Raw genomic sequence first — 23,598 nt, 5'->3', positions numbered from 1 at the left:
TGGGAGCCCGTGGCAGGGGAACTCTGTGAGCGGAGGTCCGGTGGGCAGACTCAAGGGGTAAAACATGCCGTCGAACCTCACCGGCTCAAACAGCACTGCCCCGCTCGCGGATACTCACCACAACTTTCCCGCCCTGGTTTTTGGAATACTCCTCATCATCTTCATCATTTGCGGAAACCTGCTTGTGTGCATCAGCGTGTACACGGAGAAGGCGCTAAAAACGACCACAAACTACTTCATTTTTAGTTTAGCTGTGGCGGATTTGTTACTGGCAGTACTGGTGTTGCCCCTTTTCGTGTACGCACAGGTGAGTAGCTATGGAGCGCATGCCATTTGGGTGCCCGACCCGTGTGTTGTGTATGTGTGTGTGGCGCCAGAAGATCAGAAGGTGTGTGTGTGTGTGTGTGTGTGTGTGTGTGTGTGTGTGTGTGTGTGTGTGTGTGTGTGTGTGTGTGTGTGTGTGTGTGTGTGTGTGTGTGTGTGTGTGTGTGTGTTCATACAACCATGGGACCGTTCAGATTTTCTGCCTGCAGAATGGGCACTTTCTATTATTTGTCCAACATAGAGCAGTGGCATCAGCAGACCAATTAGTGATTACTTGCCCAGAGAGTTAAGCGGTATTTAACCCCTTCATTAACCACACAATAGGCCATCTTGTCTCCTAGCCAAGTGTATTGTTGCCCAGGATGTAGAGGAATGTGTTGCCTGATGCCATGATGTAACTGAAGTACAGTCTGTTATCCTCTGAGCGTGTTGTATTATGGCATAGCATAACATTGAAGCCTGGCTGTCAGTCATCATGGCATATGGGTAGTATGCTCTCACATTACGGAGTTCATAGGTTGTGTGCAGCACAGCTCCACCAGTGGAATGTTGCACTAGTCATCAACAAGACTTCAGTGCCATAGGAGTAGAGGCCTACTGCACTACTACCAGAACCTGACCCATCACATCAAGCCTCGGCCATTGCCATTTCTGGTACAGTATATTTATAACAGGGCCTTTTGTCTTAAGAGTTCCACATTCGTATTAGAGTGTTGTGTTGTTCTCTGACAACCAAGTGTGTTTAATGAGATTGAGAGGTTTTAAAAATACCCTGCTGTTACAAAGGAAACACCTCCCGATCACCTTCAGCTGGGAGGAGCTGTCTGTGATTGTGAGAGCTGTGAGGGGAAATGAATACTATTATCTATTATATTATAATGCTATTATATTAAACACTAGAAACAATGTCTGGACATTTTTTACGTTTGGTTTTAAACAAACTAACTTGTCTCAGTCAGGATAAACATGCAGTGTTGCATATGCCTGAAGACGTGTGACTTCATGTGTGAAAAGAAATAAATAGGCCTATGTACAATCGTACAATCCCTGAAAAACACACATGATGTCATCTGTGTGTGTGTGTGTTTGACAGTTTCAGGGTGGCGTGTGGTCCTTGGGCACAACGGTATGTGATGCCCTGATGGCCATGGATGTGATGCTGTGTACAGCCTCCATATTCAACCTGTGTGCCATCAGCGTGGACAGGTAACCCAGAGCCCATACGCTACCTCAACTCCCCCTACACGCCTCACCTTCCCTTCCCCATCCATCCATAACATGGCAATACCGGACACCACACCACTACACATCAGACCCATAGCAACACTGTCTCCATTCTCAACCTCTGTGCCATCAGCTTGGATACTAGGTAACACAGACTCACGTCACAACCCTCCCATGCCACCTCGTCATCTTCACTCCCCCTACACACCACGGCAACACTCCACTCCACTACACCTCAGTGGCAGAGCAGCACAGCCTCCATGCTCTTTTTATTTATTTATTTTTTAGTTTTTTTTTTATTATGACAGGACAGTGTGAGCAAGAGATAGACATGGGGTAGCGGTTGGGAAACGACCCAAGCCGGACTCAAAGCCCATTGTGTGTGGGGGCTTAGTGTCCTGCGCCACAGTGCACCCACAGCCTCCATTTCCAACCTCTGTGCCATCAGTACGGACTGGTATAGCAGGGTTTCAGTCACATGACACACGACAAAGATGTACCAGTGTCAAATGGTGGGCAACTACCCAGCTCTGAAGCATGCAGGTATAGAGAATCAGTTCTTATTAAGTCAATATTCAGAAGTATGAGCAATTAGTTTGAAAACACATGTATATTGGACACTACCTGTATCTCGTGACTATGAGTCAATTTTGGTTCAAATCCAAAAGCAGACATTGGAGGCTTTGGGTATCATAATACTCCAGATGGGAAAACGTATGTACTGGTGCTTTTGTCTCCAAAATAGGCCTACTGTATTCTGAATAGAAGTGCTATATTTTTTGCAGTAGCCTATCCTCAATCCCACTGCACCTCACTTTCATGTCTCCTACATACCATGGCTATACGCCAACAGAACACCACTATAGACCGACAGCATAGGCATGCACAGATTGCACAGACGGGGTGGTGCTAAAGCGCCTACCCCTTTGCCCCACAGGACAAAAAAAATATCTTTTTGATAGTTAATTTTTTGTCACAATGTACTGTGTTTTTTTGTCACAATGTACTGTGGTCCATGTTGAGATTATCATCTAGAAACTCTTGGCAATTTAAAGTGTGTGGTAATAATGCCCCAATACAATATATAACCTCTATGATTTAGTAAGTCAGCCATAGTCCCCCCACCCCACACAACCCCCAAACCCTGCACTGAAATGCCCACCCCTGAAATGCATACCATCATGCTGTGTTGTGTATTGTGTGATACTGTATGTATTCAGTATCAATACATGCTGGACAGTGCAACCTACCAGCACACTGTCTCTTTCACCCTAGGGTATCTAGACAATTGGACACACACGTCAAAGTAGGTGTTTATTAAAACTCATTTTCAATGTGTAATATCTACAGATATATAGTGTTATTGTTTTTTTTACCACTTGTTCTCAAACTGATGTCTGAAGTCTTCTGTCATGGCCATGGCAGTCACTGAACAGCAGGCATTGAAAGTGAATGCATAGAAATACCAAGAGAATAGTGTGTGATTCTGCATGGACCAGAATGGATCTCAGTTTAAAAGCCAGTGGTGACAAAACAATATAATAATGCCTGAATGATACGATCACACTTTGAAAATGGCGTGAATTTCAATAAACACATACAGGTACTTGACATTGATTTGACGTGTACCTGTATATATTTAATAGTGACACCCTGTATGTCAACACATTTATTTCTCTTCAGTCTCCCAAGGCAACAGCACTTTCAATCACTGTCTACAGTTCTATAGATGTTATAGCAACGTAGTCCTTGTTTTTCAGTCTACACCTGACTGCCCCCCACCTGACTGCACGCCCCCCCCATATTTTTCAGATTCAGTCTTGACAGAATCAGGACGCACCAGTCAAGAGAAGGGGACGTCCACTTGTCTGATTACATAAAGACTGCTTTATATGACTCTTCTTAGTATTAATGTAAGATTAAAAAACAGACCTGCGGCATAGAGGGAGGCAAAAGCCCATCTTTCCTAATATCATTCAGACTCCCTGAAACTGCAGCACAGAAGAAAACATGCCATGCCTGAAAAAGACCTCTCTAAATATAGTGGCATAACCAATCCATTTGCTTAGTAGCATTAATGCAATTTTCTTGATAAATTACGAGACTAAGACATTTTGCTCATTTAGCCGATTCTCCTTTCCATAATATTAATGCAAATTCCGAGGAGTTACGTTGGGCCGGATGGATCGCATTGGTCTGTGAATTGAATTGAGTGCATTTGTCATGAGGCAGTGCATTAGAGTGGAAATGGTGAGTGACGCAAGATAGATCCAAGGTTGGCTTAATGGCGTGGTCCCAAAGGGCCAAAACAATCTGAACCCTTTTACCTTGTGATGCAAAGCATGAGTGAGAGGGTATGGTTCAAGTTCAAGTTCAAGTGTACTTTATTGTCAAAAATCTATGTAACAGGGTTAGCACAGCAGTTTGAAATTGAAATTGCCTTAGACCAGTCTACAATGTGCAGTTTAACTGCATGTTTAAATGTATGGTATGACAAGGCTTAGGGGCAAGACAAATAGATTGGGAAACGCTGACCAGACATAACCACCCATCCATATTACCCTACATACACACTTTCAAGACCATAGTATATACCGTAACACCAGTCTCCATCCTGAATTTCTTCGCCGCCCCAAAAACTCATCTACACTTTCAAAACCATGACCAAACACAACCACCCATCTTCGTGTATATGCTGCCCTACTGTACCTAATGTTACATCCCCAGTTTCAAGGTCAAGGACTCTAACACCTGTCTCCATCCTCAGGTTCATTGCTGTGTCCATCCCCCTGGCCTACAGCCGGAAGCACGTGGACCAGAGACAGGCGGTCCTCCTGGTGGGGACCTGGGTGCTGGCGCTGGCCGTGGCATCGCCCGTCATGTTTGGCATCAACCAGGTGATTTAATGACTTCATGATGTAATGATTTCTTCTTTATTTAACCCATTGATGCTGGATGTTGCGTTGCGCAACATCGGCCCTGGCGCCTGGAGCTGCATGACGCAACATTTAGGGTCATGAGATTTGAGACAATTTTATTATAAATCTTGGTATGTTAGAGCTGATATTCTAATGCAAGATGAGCGTCTTAGAGTCTGAGGCAACTTATTGCATGTTTTTCATGTGCTTCAGAGAGGCTAAGATATTTTGGTTTTTATAGGTTGAGGGCAACTTTTCTTAAAAAGGGCTTAGGCATTCAGCAGCCTTTTTTTGCAGGTGCTTTAGGCATCAATGCTTTCTTCTTTTTCTTTACTTAACTATTATTTCATTTGCTGTGCTCATGCTTTTTTGTAATGTTTTGTGAAGTACATTGAATTGTCTCTGTGTATAAAAGTATCAACCAATGACCATGGCAAATGATCAACCATTTTCTTGCTGAGACATTATTGTAAGCTTGTTGTCAAAATTGCAATGGCCAAGCCTTACTGTGTTACTGAACACTCAGTAATGTCATAGCTACGTATTTTACTATGATGTAATTGAGCCTATTCAGCAAACAGATGCATCAGCTCGCCTGCAATCACATCAGCACTAGATTGATTTCTTCTTCTATTCTTTACGTTTTTCATTTTCTCCCCTTTTCCTTATTATGCCTTAACCCATTGATGTCTAAAGCATCTGCAAAAAATGCCTGCCGAATGCCTAAGCCCTTCTGGGAGAGTTGCCCTCAGCCTATAAAAACCTAAATATCTGAGCCTCTGATGCACATAAAAGCATGACATAAGTTGCATTTTAAACCCTAAGGCCCTCATCTAGCATTAGAATGTGTTCATTCAGCTGTAACATACCCACATTTTTATTAAAAAAAGGGAAAATCTCAAGAGCCTCAATGCAGCCTATGTGTCGCTCCAGGCAACAAAGGTCAAACAACAACATATACAAGTCATCAGGCTAAAATCAGATTAATCACTTATTTGGTTTTCATATGCTCTTCTGCCATATTTTTCTGAACCATGTTGAGCGTCGCCTGTATACGAAAATGCTACACAAATAAACCTGACTTGCCTTGCCTTGCCTTGCCTTGCTGTCCTTGAAAAGGTGCCGGATCGCAACCAGGACGAGTGCAAGCTGGAGGACAACAACTACGTCATCTACTCCTCGGTCTGCTCCTTCTTCCTGCCCTGCCCCGCCATGTTGTTCCTGTACTGCGGAATGTTCCGGGGCCTGAGGAGGTGGGAGGAGGCGCGGAAAGCCCGGCTGAGGACCAGCCTGACACAGCACCATCACCACCACCACCAGACCTCCCAGAAGCTCCAGGAGGCCAGCTCCTCTTTTACTCCCTCCATGGTGGTCTCCCTACTGCGCTCCCCCTGCTGCCCCTCAAAGGAGGCCAAACTACATACACTAAATACACAACATTTGAACACTGAGCATAGACTCACAGCAAACATGAACTCTTTCCTTCCTGAGACAGAGCACATGCTCACATACATGAACTTGCACACATCTAATGCAGATGGCACACCTGCACACATGAACAGGCATACACACAACTCAGATGACGCGCTGAAACAAATGAACTCCTCCAATGCAGACCGCGCAACAACAAACTTGAAGCTCGCGTCCAGCATAGAGCAAAGGCGCACACATATCAACTCAAATGCTCTACAAGACCATCTAGTGCACAGTAACTCACAACCTCTTAACACAGAACACAAGATCGCGCACAGCATCTCACTCATAGCCAGCATAGAGGATAACCTTACACACAGCAACTCTCTCCAGGGTGTGGATAGTGGACCCCCACGTGTTGGGGTGCCTCCAGACTATACCTCCAAACCACTTCCATCCATGGATCACCCACCAGTGCTGGCAGAAGCAGCCCCACACCTGCAGTCTGAACCAGGCTCTCATATGCAGCCAGAATCAGCCACACCCCTGCCATTAATACCAGTTCCTCACTTGCAAACAATGGCAAGACCTCACAGGCAATCAATATCGGATCCACACATCTCGAACCACACAGCCCAGCGGGTAGCAGAGCCACAGCTCCCTAACTACACTTCCCAGTCCTCCAGATCAGATCCACATCTGCAGGTCAACTGCATGTCCCAGTCAGGAGCAGAGGAAGGACACCTGTCCAACTACACATCTCGGCCTGTACCTGGAGGACACCTGCCGGGCCTCACGCCTGCTCCGTCACCAGCGCTGGGTTTGCCCACCCCGAGCGGCAAGCAAGGCAGCAGCCGAGGCCACCGAGCCAAAATCAACCGCCGGGAGAGGAAAGCCATGAGGGTACTTCCTGTGGTTGTAGGTGAGTGAGGCAAAGATTTTCCATATGACAACCAAGATAAATCACACCATGTGTTACGAATGCAACAAAGTGGGATACAGTCCAGTCTCATTACGTAAATCGGCGTGACTCTCCACAGAACTCTATTCATCCTCCAATTCTCCTAGTCCAGTTTTTTTTTAGCCAAAGCACACGTTTTTTTCTAGGACAAAATGCCAAGGCACACCACCAATTGTAAATCTTAACCAAAAACAAAACTCTTTTGCATACATTAACAATGTACAATCATCTCTCACGGCACACCAGTGTTCCCCGGTACAGTGGTTGAAAAACACTGTCTCATTCTATTAACCCATTTTGTTCTAAGCTCTTTTTGGGAAAGGGTGCCCTCTGCTTATTAACTCCTAAATATCTCAGCCTCCAAAACACATACAAACATGAAATTTAAAATTTAAAAGCTAGGACCCATGTGTTGCCTTAGAATGTGTTCATTCAGCTCTAACTTACCCACATTTTTAATAAAACAGCTCAAATCTCAAGAACCTGAGTGCCGTATATCAGTGCTGACCAAAAGTACTGGCACCCCTTCAATTCTGTCAGATAATACTTAATTTCTTCCAGAATCATTGCAATCACAAATACTTTGTCATTAAAATCTTCATTTGTTTATCTCGCAATGAAACAACACAAAAGAGAATGAAAAAAAGTCAAATGAATGATCATTTTACACAAAATTCCAAAAATGGGCCGGACAGAAGTATTGACACCCTCAGCCTAATACTTGGTAGCACAACCTTTAGACAAAATAACTGCGAACAACCACTTCTGATGACCATCAATGAGTTTATTATACAATAGTTAGATCCGGTCGAATTATTTCACAAATTGTGATTGGACAAGAGGCGTTCTACACGTCACTAGGAGTGAGGGTATCCTCCAACACTCTATGAATGACTCTTCACATCTAACGGCACTCAGCCTGTGGCCTCGTGCCTGTGGCGAATCACACCGCCGTGAGGGTGTCCCAGAACAACCTCACTCCCACTCGAGTCATATTACTGAATCAAATCACCTCAAGGATGGTCAAAAATTCCAGCAGAGTGTTGTAGGAAACTCATTGATGGTTATCAGAACTGGTTGTTCGCAGTTATTTTGTCAAAAGGTTGTGCTACCAAGTATTAGGCTGAGGGTGTCAATACTTCTGTCCAGCCCATTTTTGGAGTTTTGCATTCATTTGACTTTTTTTCATTCTCTTTTGTGTTTTTTCATTGTAAGACAAACAAATGGAGATATTAATAACAAAGCATTTGTGATTGCAATCATTTTCTAGAAGACATTGAGTATTATCTGACAGAATTGATGGGGTGCCAATACTTTTGGCAAGCACTGTATATGTGTTTCTAGGACACAATGGGTTAAAGGGGCATGGCTGCCATAGGAGTGCAGCTTAGAAACTTACATACTTACTGTGTATTCCGGTGGAGACTCTTTATCAGCCAGAATGATCTAACTCATGAATCATCTCTGAGTGAGGGCTTTTTGTCACACAAGACAGGTGATAGAGATGTAGAGATGGAAAAAACATTACAGCAGACACCTGCCCACTCATCACATCAATCTTGGCTGCCATGTTACATAGGACATTTGCACTGCGGTCAATGTAAATCAATGGAAAATGGGATCACATCTGTTAAAAAGGGTTAATTCTGTGAAAATATTATTAACTCATTAAACAAGAACAATATCTGTATGGTTAAATATCTAACTAAATCACATGAACTCATATGTGTTTATTTGATGAATTCATATGATTTAGGCAGATATTTAGCCAGACATTACAGACGTCATTACATTTATTTAAGTCTTAAGTTTATTTATGGGCTCATTTTGTGTGGATGGAAGGTCCGTCATGTGCCGTTCTGCCCGTCCTTGCCAGCGACAATGAAAGACACAGTTAAGAGTCCCTGCCTGATGGACCTTATCTAGATGCTCTGGAAAGCCAGACACGGTTTAGATATTATTCTGCATCGCTAACACACCTGTTAGACAGAGGGCATATGGAGGACAGCAGGAGAAGAGCTTGGCGAACGCACGCACGCACGCACACGCATGCACGCGCACGCACGCCCACACACATGGGGCCAGAGCAGCAACCCTGGGGGCAGGCCTGTAGAGAAGGTGGACTCAGGACAGTTGTCCTTGCAGTGACACATATATTTATGGAGAATATTACTCCCCCATTCCCACTGTCACACTGCAGGTAGACACACATCCACTCACACCCTTGACAGGAGTACCTGATCACGCATGCACGCACGCACGCACACACACACACACACACACACACACACACACACACACACACACACGCACATGCGCGCGCACGCACACACACGCACACACACACACACACTTCTGACAACATACACACATTCACACATGGCAGGAGGTTCTGACACCATACACAGACATGCATGCACACACGCACACACACACAGTCCAGGAGCTTTCAACAGCTTTCACACACATACTCACATGCCAATACGCCCATGGTAGGAGACCTAGGACAACACACACACACACGCACACACACACACACACACACACACACACACACACACACACACACACACACACACACACACACACACACACACACACACACACACACACCTTGGTATCATCAACATAGACACACATCCACTAGCAATTCTAGTACTTGCACACACTGACAAACACACCCATGACAGGAGCGTCTGACCTTCCCAACACCCCCCTCCCCCATACACACACACACACACACACACACACACACACACACACACTCACACACACACACACACACACACACACACACACACACACACACACACACACACACACACACACACAGACACACACACACACACACACACACACACACACAATAGTTTTTATGCTACACACTCAGACACCAATCATATTATAGTCTTGCTCAATATGCCTCTGTGGAACTCAGGGCATCTCTGAATTATCCCAATCTAACCCCCTCACTTGCCCATGTGCCCACACACACACACAGACCCACATTCATAATGCAATACTCTGCAAGATGGGTTATGAGTCTCTGACGTCACACACACACACACACACACACACACACACACACACACACACACACACACACACACACACACACACACACACACACACTAACAACAACAACACACAACACACAACACATCACACAGACCCCCGAGAGACAGGGCAAGGCAGGAGTGCACTAAATTTATCCTGCTGGAGTTGAGGGCCAGATGTATGCTAGGAGTGAGTGTGAATGGGGAGGGTTGGTGTCTCGTCGTTTGGGTAAAGCTATGAGTGCATGGCTATGAGTGCACTGGGTCTGCAGCAGAGATGTACAGTGTGTGTGTATGGGTGAGTGTGTGTGTGTGTGTGTGTGTGTGTGTGCGTGTGTGGCAGGTGAACTAGTGTACTGTATGTCTGCACAGTTGTGAGAGGTGACACGACACAAACCTATGGGTCTGAAAGGTATTATGCTTTGTCTAAGGCAGGTTAAGCGTTCAGTGTGATGCGTGTTTGTGATTAATAAGATCAAAGTTTTGAGTTAATATTTGTGTGTGTATCTGGTGTGTCAGAACATTGAGATACAGTACGTATTTTTGATCATCCATAGTGTGTGTGTGTGTGTGTGTGTGTGTGTGTGTGTGTGTGTGTGTGTGTGTGTGTGTGTGTGTGTGTGTGTGTGTGTGTGTGTGTGTGTGTGTGTGTGTGTGTGTGCGTGCGTGTGCGTGTGCGTGTGCGTGTGTGTGTGTGTGTGTCTGGCTGCTCGGAATACTGTGAGGTCAACATGATGTGATCAGTCTCTGTATTCTTCTGTTGTGCAACTCCTTAAATGTAAAAAAAACCCTTCTTTCTAACATCTTTCTCTCTCTGTGTGTGTGTGTGTGTGCGTGCGTGCATATGTGTGTGTGTGTTTTGTCTCCCCTATCCCAGGTGCCTTCCTGCTGTGCTGGACTCCCTTCTTCATCGTCCACACGCTGCAGGCGGCGTGCGAGACGTGTGACGTCCCCTCTGCGCTCATGAGCACGGTGACGTGGCTCGGCTACGTCAACAGCGCCATCAACCCCGTCATCTACACCATCTTCAACACAGAGTTCAGACGCTTCTTCAGGAGGTTCCTGCCACGCTTCTGCTGCTGACGATGATGACGAAGATGATGATGAAGAGGATGAGGAAGAGGAGGAGGAGGATGTGCTGGACTATGTCAAGAGCCCATCAACTGTTCTCTACACCATGTCAGGTGGTTCCTGCTATGTTGCTGCTGATGATGATGAGGAGGAGGATGAGGAGGAAGATCACGGTCAAAGAGCCTGGATAATAAGTGGGATCACTTCATCAGATCTGATTGCCATATATAGTACACCATCTTCAACACAGAGTTCAGGCGCTTCTTCAGGAGGTTCCTGCTACTGCTGACAATGATGATGAAGAGGGGGAGGAGGATGATGATGATGAGCTGGACTATATCAACAGCCCATCAACCATGTTCTTTACACCATGTCAGGTGGTTCCTGCCGTGTTGCTGCTGATGATGATGATGAGGAGGAGGAGGAGGAGGAGGACGACGACGAGGAGACGGATCATGGTCAAAGAGCCTGGATGATTAGTGGGGTCACTTCATCAAATCTGATTGCCCTCTACACCGTCTTCAACTCTGAGTTCTGCAGGGTCTTTATGAGGTGCTGCTGATGGTGATGATGATTAGTTTGGCTATGTTAACAGTGCCATCAATCTTGTTATCATACTACACCATCTCCAATACAGAGTTCCGCCGATTCTTCAGGCGGTCCCTGCCACGGGTCTGCTGACGATGATGATGATGATGATGGTGGTGGAAGATGCTTGAGGTATGGAATGAATAGGAAATATGGGGAAAGACTGAAAATTGTGGCACTCCGGTTTCATTTTCTTACCTATTCAAGGCAAAAAAAGACTATGGGAAGTGGAAAGTATGGGACTAGAGACTGTGCTTACAGATGAATGTGTTCAAAATACTAAATTGAACACCACTTGGAGCACAGGAACAAACTCTTGGCATGCCAACTGCAGGAACCTGAACTCTGGATCGTCATGTATAATCTATATCTTCAACACAGCATTCCGACGTTTCTTCAGGAGATTCTTACCTTGCTGCTACTGACGATGACGTGGATGATGGTGAGGAGTAGGAGGAGGAGGAGGAGGAGGATCATGGTCAAAGAGCCTGGGGAGGTGCCATCCACACCGTCCTCAACACACTGTTCTGATGAAGCTGAAGATGCTGAGTTATCCTGATGCTGAGGATGAGGATGATGCTACTGGATGAGGATGAAGATGGTGCTATTGATACTTGTGGTGCAGGAACAAATGATGTATACGACTGGAGAATGTGATTATACTCTAGATGAATGTGATTAAAAACAAATTTTGACTGCACTGAACAAAATGTTGACTTCCCAACTACAGGAATCGTAAATGATGATTGTGATTAAAAAAAACCTAACTAAACAAAAATCCAGGACTGGTCAAGAAGTATTGATTACAATGAATTGATTACAATTGATTACTATTGAACTGAACCGAACTACATGGTATGTAATTAAAATATAACAAAACTCCAGGATTGAAACACAGGGACGCACAGCAGAATCTGACAGGAGTCAAACGTGAGAAATGCTACAAACTGTGGTTGAACTCCAGTGCCTAATCACAGGGTCACAAAGTACAGAACAATCCAAGAGATCCAACCTGCAGAACCAATCGTCCAATGGAAATGCCGAGAGCCTTTGTGCGCACCACCATTCTGTAGGAATACTGGCCATTATTCCTGTGCAACCACTGTAAAGGGGGTTCCGGACAGTCTGGTATGAGCAAGGAGAAGTCCAGTCATGTACTCCCTTTGCCTGTGTTGTGAACACACTGAGGATCACTAATTAGCTCACGTGCCTCACAGACAATTTGCAAGTTGTGGCAGTTAGGAGCAGCTGGTTCCCTGACATGGCTGGAAAAAATAGCACTGTGTGCAGGCTTTCCAGATGAGACTGATGATTTCCAGCCCAAAAATGCCCAAAATTAGCCTGGAAGCACTCAATGCCGTCCAATCTGAACAAAATACTATTGATTTCTATGGCCATGAATCTTTTTTTTTTTTTTTTTTAACAAATTTTACACACAGATGATCATCCTAAGCAGCCCAATTGGGAGGGAAACCTCCCAATCTGGCAACACTGACTGTGCTGTGACAGGTGTTACTTTCTGCATACAGTAATCACGCACATCCTGGTCCTATTAAGTAGAACTGGGGGAAAATGCAAATGAAAATCACACCGGCGACATGCTTTGAATCAAGTGCTTTCTTATTATTTAAAGTGACATTTTGGGCAATTCTGGCCCTTCCTCAGACTTTGCTTTCTGGATACCTCTGCTCTTAGAATCATACATCATCACAGGGTCAACGTTAACACGGGGGAAAATGTACCTTCAACACTCTTCCAAAAATATAGTCTCTATATGAAAACTGACCAATAATTTCTTAGTCGTGTATGTAACATGATAAAGTAGTTTTATAATCAGCCTCACAGGCAGATCTAAACTGTGCCGGTAGTGACAGTGCCTGTATGCAAGATAGTTTCCCCCTGTAGTGTCTTCATGGGACCAACTCAGTATTTAACCTCCCGTCCTCTCCTTCTGCTTGTGTCCTTGTGCTTCGCTGATGCTCCATCTCCATGGAGAAAACAACTAAGTTTCCCCGCTATCAGCCTAAGAACAACTTTTGTGTGACTTCGCCCTATTCACTTGCAAATTCGAAAATGGCCTTTGAATTGAGCTTTTGCAAGATATTGAATAAAACTTCTGTCATCAATGATATCTTGCCTTGCCTCAAGCAAGAGGAGAGGACAGGAGTTAAGGTATTGCGTTGGACCCCATGTTTCTGCGGCCGTTGAATGTAGCTTTTTCTGTACGTGTTGTACTGCAATAAACCTCCATGTAACCTCACAGGTGTGAAATGTCAATATTCTGGCCAGTTCACTCATCAGTTCATAACTTTTGAATTCAAATAGCAGTTCTTTATCCCTATGAATCCTCACTCATTCTCACACATCTACTGTAATTCTCGAATTGTCTCAAATCAGTTTCGTTTTGCAGCTCTTTTCTATGAATATAGCTATAGGGTAATGGCTGAGATTTATTCTCGGAACCTTCCGTGTCAATTCTGCCCATAGCAACTGCAGAACAGGCTGTCCTATGGCGGCCGGTTCCACTTGCTGTATCAGCTCTAAAGTACAACCCGGACAAACTAAAAGGCATCTTGTTCTACAGTCACGCTCTCTTTAACTACAGAGGTACACGTACACACGCACACGCACACGCACTTTCCTGTACTGCACACCTATCCCATTTTCCGGCGGCTTCCAGTGTGCAACAACTGTGGTCGGTCTCTGTGTCACTTCACATACAGCTCTTTGTGCTTAGTTTGGTCAGATATACCGTGCACATTAATTTTTTATAGACAGTCTCCCAAAAAGGGATTTCAGAGCAAAGAGAGAAAGTGGGTGAGTGTCTGAGAGCGAGAGAGAGAGAGAGAGAGAGAGAGAGAGAGAGAGAGAGAGAGAGAGAGAGAGAGAGAGAATTTCCCAACCAGTGTCTCCCAACCAGTGTCTGTGTGAGAGAGAGAGCATTTTGTATGTTTGTGTGGGAGGAAGAGAGAGTGCATTTTGTGTGTGTGTGTGTGTGTGTGAGGAAGAGAGAGTGCATTTTGTGTGTGTGTGTGTATGTGTGGGAGGTCTCCCAGCTGGTGCTTTGGTAGAGTTGCTTGAGTGTGGAGAGTCAGACGGCAAGGTGAGCCTCCCTCCTTCATGCAGCTTTAAGCAGAGCAGAGCAGAGAGGAGAGCCATCAGCCAGCATCACCATCAAAAACCCCTCCGCCCCCGAGAAGCCCTTTACCTGTCCCGCTGAACCCTCATCAACCCCATCATCACCAACCTCCACCTTCCCCACCAGGGCTGGGCTGGGACCAAACACCGGCAAAGGCAGTTTTGGCACAGACTAGCCCCTCACACAGTTGTTGTGTACCCCCCGCAACAGCATAACATGACAGTTCACTGTTTATACTGTATGTTAACAATGCATAAATGGGCTGCCCCTGGTCTATAAGGGAAAGGGGAAAATAAAAACAAAAGCATTGGCCCCTGAGGACTATTGGCCCACAGGGAAATGCCCTACAAGTCAGACGACCAGTCCAGCCCTGTTCCTCACCATAAACCCCATCAGTGGGTGAAGAGGAAAGGTCTTTCTGTCTGTGTCAGTAATTAGTGTATGTACGGTACATGGTGGGTTTACATCGTATGTCTGTCAGTGAGTGTGGTGTGGTGTGTGGAGGTCAAATCTATCCATATTTCATCCGTCTGGGTCCATAGTGACCGGTGTCTGTGGAGGTCACTTAGTGTATCGTACAGACCAGTGTCTTTCTGTGACTGCAGTGTAGAGGTATGTGTCTGTGGATATCCTCGAGTGTAGTGTGGATGTCAGTGTCAGTGCAGGTGTGTGTAGTGTAGAGGCAGACGAGATCAGGGTCTGTGTCCAAGACTGCAATGTACAGATTGGTGTCTTTGTCCCTATGGTGTAGTGTCCAGATCAGTGATCTACCAGACATCTATCGCATTCATCTGGCGAGAGCCACCTTTTGAAAACACTATTGTGACACTGAAAAACGCTCAGATTATATGAGCAGCATGACTACACGTAGGCTATCAAGCCATGCTAAAATCTGCTCCCCTCACTGATTTGGTCACAACACACGTACATGCACACACACACGCCCGCACACTCACACACAGCTCCTCTTACACCTAGCACTCTCACTCCGGAAGCAGGGGGAGAAAAGTCTATATTTTCGGTTCTGGATGCTGTGGTGAAGGAGAAGAGTGAAATGTACACCAGTTTCTTCTTTCCCTTTCCAGAGGCTTTTGCCTGGTCTAAATAGTAGGTGAGAATGGAGCGCAGTAGCAGAAGTAGAACAGTAGACTAGAGCAGTGTTTCCCAACCAGTGGTACGTGTACCACTAGGGGTACGCGAGCACATTGCAGGGGGTACTTGGAACAATATAATTTTAACAAATGCATGGAGCATAGTCACACTGCAATAGAAATAGTGATGTAAAATATGAGTTAGGGGGTACTCATGGCACAACGAAAAGGCTTAGGGGGTACATGACACAAAAAAGGTTGGGAAACACTGGACTAGAGGGGACACAGCAATTCATGATAACACTGGAAAACGGCAAGTGCAGCCTCCATCGTCTAGAGGTAAATCAACGGAGAACACACCCAGCTCTCAAAAATGGCCAAACGGATTGAATATTAAGCGACACATTAATCAAGGACCACATCTGAAATATCAGGATAAATATCTACTTAAAGGTTTAAATATATTAGTCGATAAAGTACATTTTAAAATCAGCTCATATTAGTAAGGTAGATATTTAGCAGCACATTTCAGCTATTGTCCTTGCATAGTGTGTCGAAGGAAATTTTCCACATTATTCAGCCATTTTTGAGAGGTGAGCCCCCTTCTCCATTCATTTTAATTTGCTCAGATCTAACTACAAATAGTGGCTGCTAGGATTGCTGTGAAAAAGGGGGTAACGTCGCCTCTAGTCTAATGTTTTACCGCTATGGTCCAGCCCCTAGAAGAGGACCAATGCATCATGCAGGTTAGGTTACATTATCCATCATGTTCAGTTGCAAGCAGTTTCATCAGCTTGTGAGTTAAACATGTGGACGTCACCATCAAAAGCAGTTGTTTGTCTCTGGAGAGTCATGACCTCCAAAGGTATGGTCAACACCTGCTAGGTTTTGCTAAGGTCACCTGATAGAACGAACTGTTTGAATGCATTGTGTGTCAAAAGATTTCGTGTATGCTTATTACTGATTGGTAGGCATGACGATATTTCTCTGCTTCTGACTGCCAGACATCACGCATAGAAATCACACATCAGACACACAACACACATCAGTGCAAAGAACGCCCGACTCTTAAAAAAGTTTTTATTCATCAGTAAGAGAATCAGCACATGCTTGTCACCCAGCACCACTGGGCTCCATCACAAGCTGGCCCATAACACAGAGACTTTTGGGATGGAACAAGGGCTACTTCAGCTGTGCCAGCAGCACACCTTCTTCAATCATTTTATTCGTCTTAATCACAAGCGGTCATACACAGGGCTCTAAATTAACCTTTTTCCATCACCAGCCAAAATGGCTAGCACTAGATGTTAATCTTACTAGCGAAGCACACACTCACTAATGGGTCAAAGTGGCTAGTAAGCTTTATTTTCTACCAGCCAAATCGAATTTTCACCAGCATTTGGGTGGTTTGCGGGTGTTAATTTAGAGTCCTGGTCACACATGACAACATCCTTCCACAGCGGTTTGCTATCAGTTTGCATTTCTCTAGGAGTCTTAAATGTCACCGGCTTTCTATGAGACTCTATTCCATCTGTTCTCCAGAAGTCTATGCTCTACCGGTTCTTTATAGTCCATTTCTTCTGTAGGAGTCTGCATTTCATATATGTTCTCTCGAAGTCTGTAGTCACCTCTGGTCAACTCATGAATTCAAGTCCAGTCCATATATTCCCCTCTAGGGCTAATCCATCCCGATTGCACATCCACATTCACAGTCAGCCATTCCCTACAGTACAAACCCCAGCCTTGGGGGTCAGGCATCGGCACTGCTTCTCAACTCCCAAAACTGTGTTGGCGTCACCCATTACGCACAAGCCCCTGCCTGCACAGCGTCTAGATGAGGCCCTTCCCCATCTCCACTGCCCCTCAGCACAGTGGTCTGGAGGTCATGAAGCTCACAGGGTCAGGGGTCAGGCGTGGGCTATATCTTAACCTTCTCCACCTCCACGCCCTGGAGCTGCACGCCCTCCTGTGGAACACTGCTGTTGCCTTGGCAACAAGTGTGCTGGTGGTCTCTCCAGTCCTGAGAGAGAGAGAGAGAGAGAGAGAGAGAGAGAGAGAGAGAGAGAGAGAGAGAGAGAGAGAGAGAGAGAGAGAGAGAGAGAATATAAGCATGGACAGCCCCATGAGCACATACTGTTTGTGAGAAATTCCATTAAAGGCTATTTTTGTTTAATTAAATGTTAAAGATGGGTCATGGCGGACTGCCTGACCTTACAGATTTAATTTTTCTTGAGAGCGAACAATGCGTTTCAAGAGTAGCGTCATCAGGTTCGCTAAGGACATTTTTTAATCAGTTTTTATTCTTAGGTCCTGTTTACGTGACATTTGAATAAAATAAAAAGAGAAATTGGAATGGAATCAAACACCATGGGATTGGGTCTTTTTTGTTTAAAAAAAAAAAAACCTGGCTATGAATACTTTGATTCTTAAAAGATACATGTTAGTATCAGTTATAATAAAGTGATATGAAAAAACGTATTAATATCTTCGTTTTCTAAAGTTTGTAAAAAATGATTTAACTCCTAAGTCGCTATTTTCGCAATGCTGGGCAGTGACGCCATATTGTTGCACCGGAAATGCCTTTGTTGTGCGCTGTTGCATGGTTTATATTTTGCGGTTGTGGTACCATCCGGTTGTGGTCATCGTGGCTGAGTAGCCTAGTTTAAACACTGCATGGAGTACGTGGCCATGTATGCTTAATAGCATGTATTGTCATACTCAAATCTAATATTTTAACATCTTCCTGTGATAGTGACACCCTGTTTGTGACATGAACTCCATGTTCAAATGCGTTCTGTGGTCTAATGCTGTATAGGCTACTAAATTGCACGCGGCTCAACGCTACAGTCTGTCGGCACACGCCTTCACAGACCTATGTAGAACTTATTCTAGGTCTGTGTTTGCGTTGCTGTTGTTTTGAATCGAGTTCCTGTTTGCTTGTTGTCTGCTCATACACAATGCTGCTATGCTTCATGGAACTAGATTCAAGACCTAGTTCTAAAACTTCCAGGTGTGTGGTTTCATCTTAGAGACTGAATTTATATTTAATGACTGGAGATTTGCATGCAGTGTTCATCTGGGCTATTTGTGGCTTTACTATAATAAGACAGTGAAGATATGACAGGAAAGTAAAAGGGAGAGAGAGACGGGACAGGGCAGGGAAATGTCCCAGGCTGGACTCGAACCCGGGTTTCCATTTATATGGTGCGAGTGCTCTACACAGTGCACCACAACACCCCCAGGCTGGGGTTTTATGAGGTAGGCAACAAGTGGTCCACAAAGGGTCTTTCCTCTTATTGGTTGTATTTTTCCCTGAAGGGTCTCATGAGGTGCGTTCGTTAAGGCCGACTGAGAACCGTTCCGGTGCCCATTCCTGCAGCGTATCTTGAACCAGTTGCTCCGTTCACGCTGCAAGTCTGAGCGTACATGAACCAGAAAGTTGGCTCACAATGTGAACCGAAAAATTCAGCAGGTACATCCGGGTAATAAATGGTCACATATGGAAAAGTTCAGAGCCCAGTATGAACAAGGGTGGTTAGCACTTTAATTCTGATCGTAACTAGTGAGGGACCAGGCACTGGCAACGTTCTGGTCGGCTTGAAAACAGTGATGGAGGGGTGCGGTTCTGGTTGCAGTACCTTTCTCTGGCAGAACGTGGAGCAGTAGTTGACTTTATGGCAGCCAGTGCACTCACTCACGGCTTCCCTTCCGCAGTTCACACACATTTGCTGTAACACACAACACAAACACTTCAGAACTCTACCGTTATGTCCTGTGTGTGTGTGTGTGTGTGAGTGTGTGTGTGTGTGTGTGCACGTACACATGCGTTAAATAAACATACTATATAATGTACTTGCCTTAATGAGAATCTCAGTAGTCTTGCCTTCAGGGTCCTCAGGGTTCTGGAAGGGAATCTGTGTCTGGAACGGCTGGAACAAACATTCCAACACAAGTTATCAGTGTCTGTACAAGCGTGTATGTGCATGCAGCATGTGCATGTGTACATGTATGCCTGTATAGGTGTGTATGAGTGTTTGAGAGAGTGTGGTGCCTATATGCATGTGCATTTACATCCTTTTAAGAGTGAGACTCTTGTTAGTGCTGAGAGAGAGCGAGAGGGAGAGAGAGAGAGATAGAGAGAGAGAGATAGAGAGAGAGAGAGACAGAGCACACACACAAGTGTATGTGTGTGTGGACGCATGCTTGTGTGTGTATAATGTTTGTGCACTCATATCCTTCCTGAGAGTGAGGCTCATGTCGAGTGTGTGTGTGTACTGTATACATGTATTTGTGTATGGATGCCTGTGTATGGATGCCTGTGTGTGTGTGTGTGTGTGTGTGTGTGTCTGTGTGTGTGTGTGTGTGTGTGTGTGTGTGTGTGTGTGTGTGTGTGTGTGTGTGTGTGTGTGTGTGTGTGTATTGTGTTTGTGCACTGGAGTGAGGCTCTTGTCTGGGCTGAGCTAGTTAGTAAACTCCATTGTCTTCATGTGGGAAATTTTCTGTCAGCAAATGAGGCATGAAGCACAAAGCATGTTGTCATTGGGCTATAACAAGATGAAGTAGGGGTGTCAGTGTATGTGTGTGTGTGTGGTTATATCTTTGTTTATACGATTGTACACTCGTCATGGCCTTCCTGAGAGATGCTCTTGTCAGGGCTTTGCGCGCACGTTCATCAGTATATTTGTATGTCCACTCGTCCTTTCAGAGAGGGATGCTCTTGTCGGGACTGAGTGAGCATGCGCGCGCGCGCGCGCGCGCGCGCGCGCGCGCGCGCGCGTGTGTGTGTGTGTGTGTGTGTGTGTGTGTGTGTGTGTGTGTATTAGTGTATGCATATTCCAGTATGCGTGTATGTCCACTCACGTCCTTCCTGAGTGTCAGGCTCTTGTCGGGGCTGAGTTTGTGTGTGTGTGTGTGTGTGTGTATGTGTATATGTGCGTGTGTGTGTGTGTGTGTGCGCATGTGCGTGTGCTGTGTGCGCACGTGCGTCCACTCACGTCCTTCCTGAGCGTAAGGCTCTTGTCGGGGCTGAGGTAGGCGTCAGGGCAGGTGGCAGGGGAAGTGGTTGCTGCGGTGACCGTAACCGTGTCAGAGGCTGCGGCACTAGCATGGGCCAGACTGGTCTGCTTAGCCTGCTCGATCAGAGCCTTCAGGGGAGGAAAATATTTACAATACTGTAGAAATTGATTTTTTATTTAATATTAGGGCTGTCAACATTTACACGTCAATCGAGATTAGATTAATTCTTTTTTTTAATCACGATTATTTTTTCAAGTGTTGGAAATGAAAAACATAAATGTGAAAAATCATAAAAAGGTCAAACTGCAATTTGTTGAGTTCATCTGGTCAGAAATACTTTGCTTTATGGGTTTTATGTCTTTTATTCCTAAAACACTGTCAACCTATAAAAACCTAAATATCTCAGCCTCTGAAGAACATAAAAATATGAAATAAATTGCATTTAAAAGCTAAGGGCCTCCGCACATCGGCTCCAACAAAGTGTGGAGCACTGCTCCGCCAAAGTTCAATTCCATTATTTACAATACAAGACCGCACATCGGCGCCGATGTCCGTGGACATGGGCTGGCGATTAGGGACGAGTTCTATTTTGTAGGAGCCGCCCATTGACTATCCATGATATGGTGTGGTGTAATTGTGTGCGGAGGTCGGTATTGTAGCGTAAGCTAAAGTGCTCCGCAGTGCTATCGCAGTGTAACTCTTGACGAAGGCAATTTTCCTAAAGGTTTAACATAGCATAAAAGGCAACCTTTGAAAACATGGCTTTGGCGTTGTAGCAAGGTGACATCGTGTGAGGGCAAATGACTGGAATTATATATTTTTAGTAGAGAAAGTGCGCTCAACTCCGAAAAGTTTCTTACAAGGTCTTTGGGTGCGAGCAAACAGCAAAGTTCAAAAAGACGCTGAAGAAGGCTTAGGCCGAAACGTCTGTCTGTCTGCCTTGCTAACCCAGTACTGAAACTGCAAGAACTTGATCCGGGAGTGTGGCTTTTTTAACATGCATGGAATTATATATTTAAATTAAATGTGTGTGTGTGTGTGTGTGTGTGTGTGTAAAAATAAAAAAATACACATTTAGTATTATACAGCATTTATCATCATCATCATCATCATCATCACTTACCTTCAAGTGCTGGGCGGAGCTCAGCAGTGTGTTGGCCGCCTCCTCCAGGTGCTGCCAGGTGCGTTGCTCCGCCTCCAGACCGTTGCTAAGGTTACCCAGGACAGGAGGGGATGCTTTGGGCTGCACCACCGATGGAGGTGGGGCTAGGGCCAGGGCTGGCAGCGCGGTCAACACTGGTGTACATACACACAGACAGACAAACACAATGAAATTACAGGAAGATATTACCACAGACACAAACATTCACAGTGACAGTGACATTCAGTGACTATAAATGGGATAAACCAGTGGTTTCCAAACTAGGGGTTGGGACCCCTAGGAAGGTCACAGAGGTACTGTGTGCTATTAACACAGGTTAATAGCTAGCATAATTCCATGACGTGCTTAATAGCAAATGAAGACATTTACTTTTCTTGTTAATCTGAAACTAAGGGACAAAAGGGAGTCCCGGCAGAAAAGGTTTGGGAACCACAGGGATACGCAATGCACACATCTACAAATGTGTTGCATTGGGTATGCTGGATTTAAAGCATGGGTACTATTCCAAAAACAAGGTTAAGTGATAAACCTGGCTAGGTTAACCTACAGGAAGCTAATAGATAGTCCACAGGTGTCATTTAGCTAAAGAGGACTCCAGGCTCTTCTATTAGATGATGTACCACTACCTCAAGGGTAATTTAACCTGGTTTACTACTCAGTAATACTCCCCTTGTCATGATCAGTATGTTAAAAACTACACACGCACATACTGCACCCTGTGTACATACAAACCTAAAAATAAACACAAAACACACGCTAACCTCGATACATACACTGCCCTTGCCAGTAGTGGGCATCCATCCTGGCCCATTTCTTGCCCCAATTCACTGACTGACTGTCTGATGAGGGAGCGCACATACAGTATGTCACGTAAGTGAGTACACTCCTCACATGTTTTGCAGATTTGTGAGTACATCTTTTCATAGGAGACCATTAAAGAAAAGTCCTTTTGACACAATGATTAGTGACCTTTTAACAACATGTATATCCACTTAAATGTCTTGTTCACTCAAAAAAAAAAATCAAAATACAGCCATTAATGTTTGAACATTGCCCACAAAAGTGAGTACACCCCAGATTACATTCTGGTAGAGAAGGGGCCGTGTTGGCTCGAATCACCTCGAAATGAAAAGGGAATAAAAGAGAGGTCATCGGTGTGTGTGTTTCAATCTTTTTTTACATTGAACTTTTACTTTTTGAGTCTGCACCGGGCTTAAATAGATTGGTGTGAGATTTGAATGCAATCCCATGGAGAGTATCATGATCTGCTTCAGTAGTCACAGTGCATGTTGACATGCATGTTTCTTTTAGGTGTAATTTAGATAGCATTCATGCATCCCCAAACCATGTCAGTCCCACTACCATGCTTGAATATTGAGAGGATAAACTTTTTTTTTTAATTAACTTGTTTACCACCACACATGCTTGACACCATCTAAAGCAATTTTTTTTATCTTGGTCTCTTCAGAGCACACGACATGGTTCCAGCGATCCATATCCTTGGTCTGTTCATCTCTCTTGAGACCAAGATAAACAAATTTGCTTTAGATGGTGTCAAGCATGTGTGGTGGTAAACAAGTGAATTTTACAAAAAAAGTTTATTGGTAACATTGGTAACATTGGTAATCTGAATTA

At 44.8% G+C, this 23,598-nt stretch overlaps 2 protein-coding genes across 2 annotated transcripts in view; one reads left to right on the top strand and one right to left on the bottom strand.

The window, feature by feature from the left end:
- Window positions 1-64: 64 nt before the first annotated feature.
- Window positions 65-10,979, top strand: drd4a (dopamine receptor D4a). Its single transcript, XM_063195938.1, has 6 exons — window positions 65-307; window positions 1,418-1,530; window positions 4,316-4,445; window positions 5,586-5,904; window positions 6,661-6,801; window positions 10,774-10,979. The coding sequence occupies exons 1-6, from the start codon at window positions 65-67 to the stop codon at window positions 10,977-10,979; spliced, it is 1,152 nt and encodes a 383-aa protein (XP_063052008.1).
- Window positions 10,980-16,968: 5,989 nt separating this feature from the next.
- The window catches only part of deaf1 (DEAF1 transcription factor), a 22,196-nt gene continuing 15,566 nt past the window's right edge, over window positions 16,969-23,598 (bottom strand). The window contains exons 10-14 of the mRNA XM_063196458.1: window positions 21,925-22,097; window positions 20,780-20,929; window positions 19,643-19,714; window positions 19,424-19,513; window positions 16,969-17,805 (exon numbers count right to left, since the gene is read on the bottom strand). Coding sequence (XP_063052528.1) covers window positions 17,704-17,805; window positions 19,424-19,513; window positions 19,643-19,714; window positions 20,780-20,929; window positions 21,925-22,097 — 587 coding nt within the window. The 3' untranslated portion in view covers window positions 16,969-17,703. The remainder of the gene's footprint in view (window positions 17,806-19,423; window positions 19,514-19,642; window positions 19,715-20,779; window positions 20,930-21,924; window positions 22,098-23,598) is intronic.

This window comes from Engraulis encrasicolus, chromosome 4, assembly GCF_034702125.1.
Source record: "Engraulis encrasicolus isolate BLACKSEA-1 chromosome 4, IST_EnEncr_1.0, whole genome shotgun sequence".
Lineage (NCBI taxonomy): Eukaryota > Metazoa > Chordata > Actinopteri > Clupeiformes > Engraulidae > Engraulis > Engraulis encrasicolus.
This window is presented reverse-complemented; position numbering and strand designations above follow the sequence as displayed.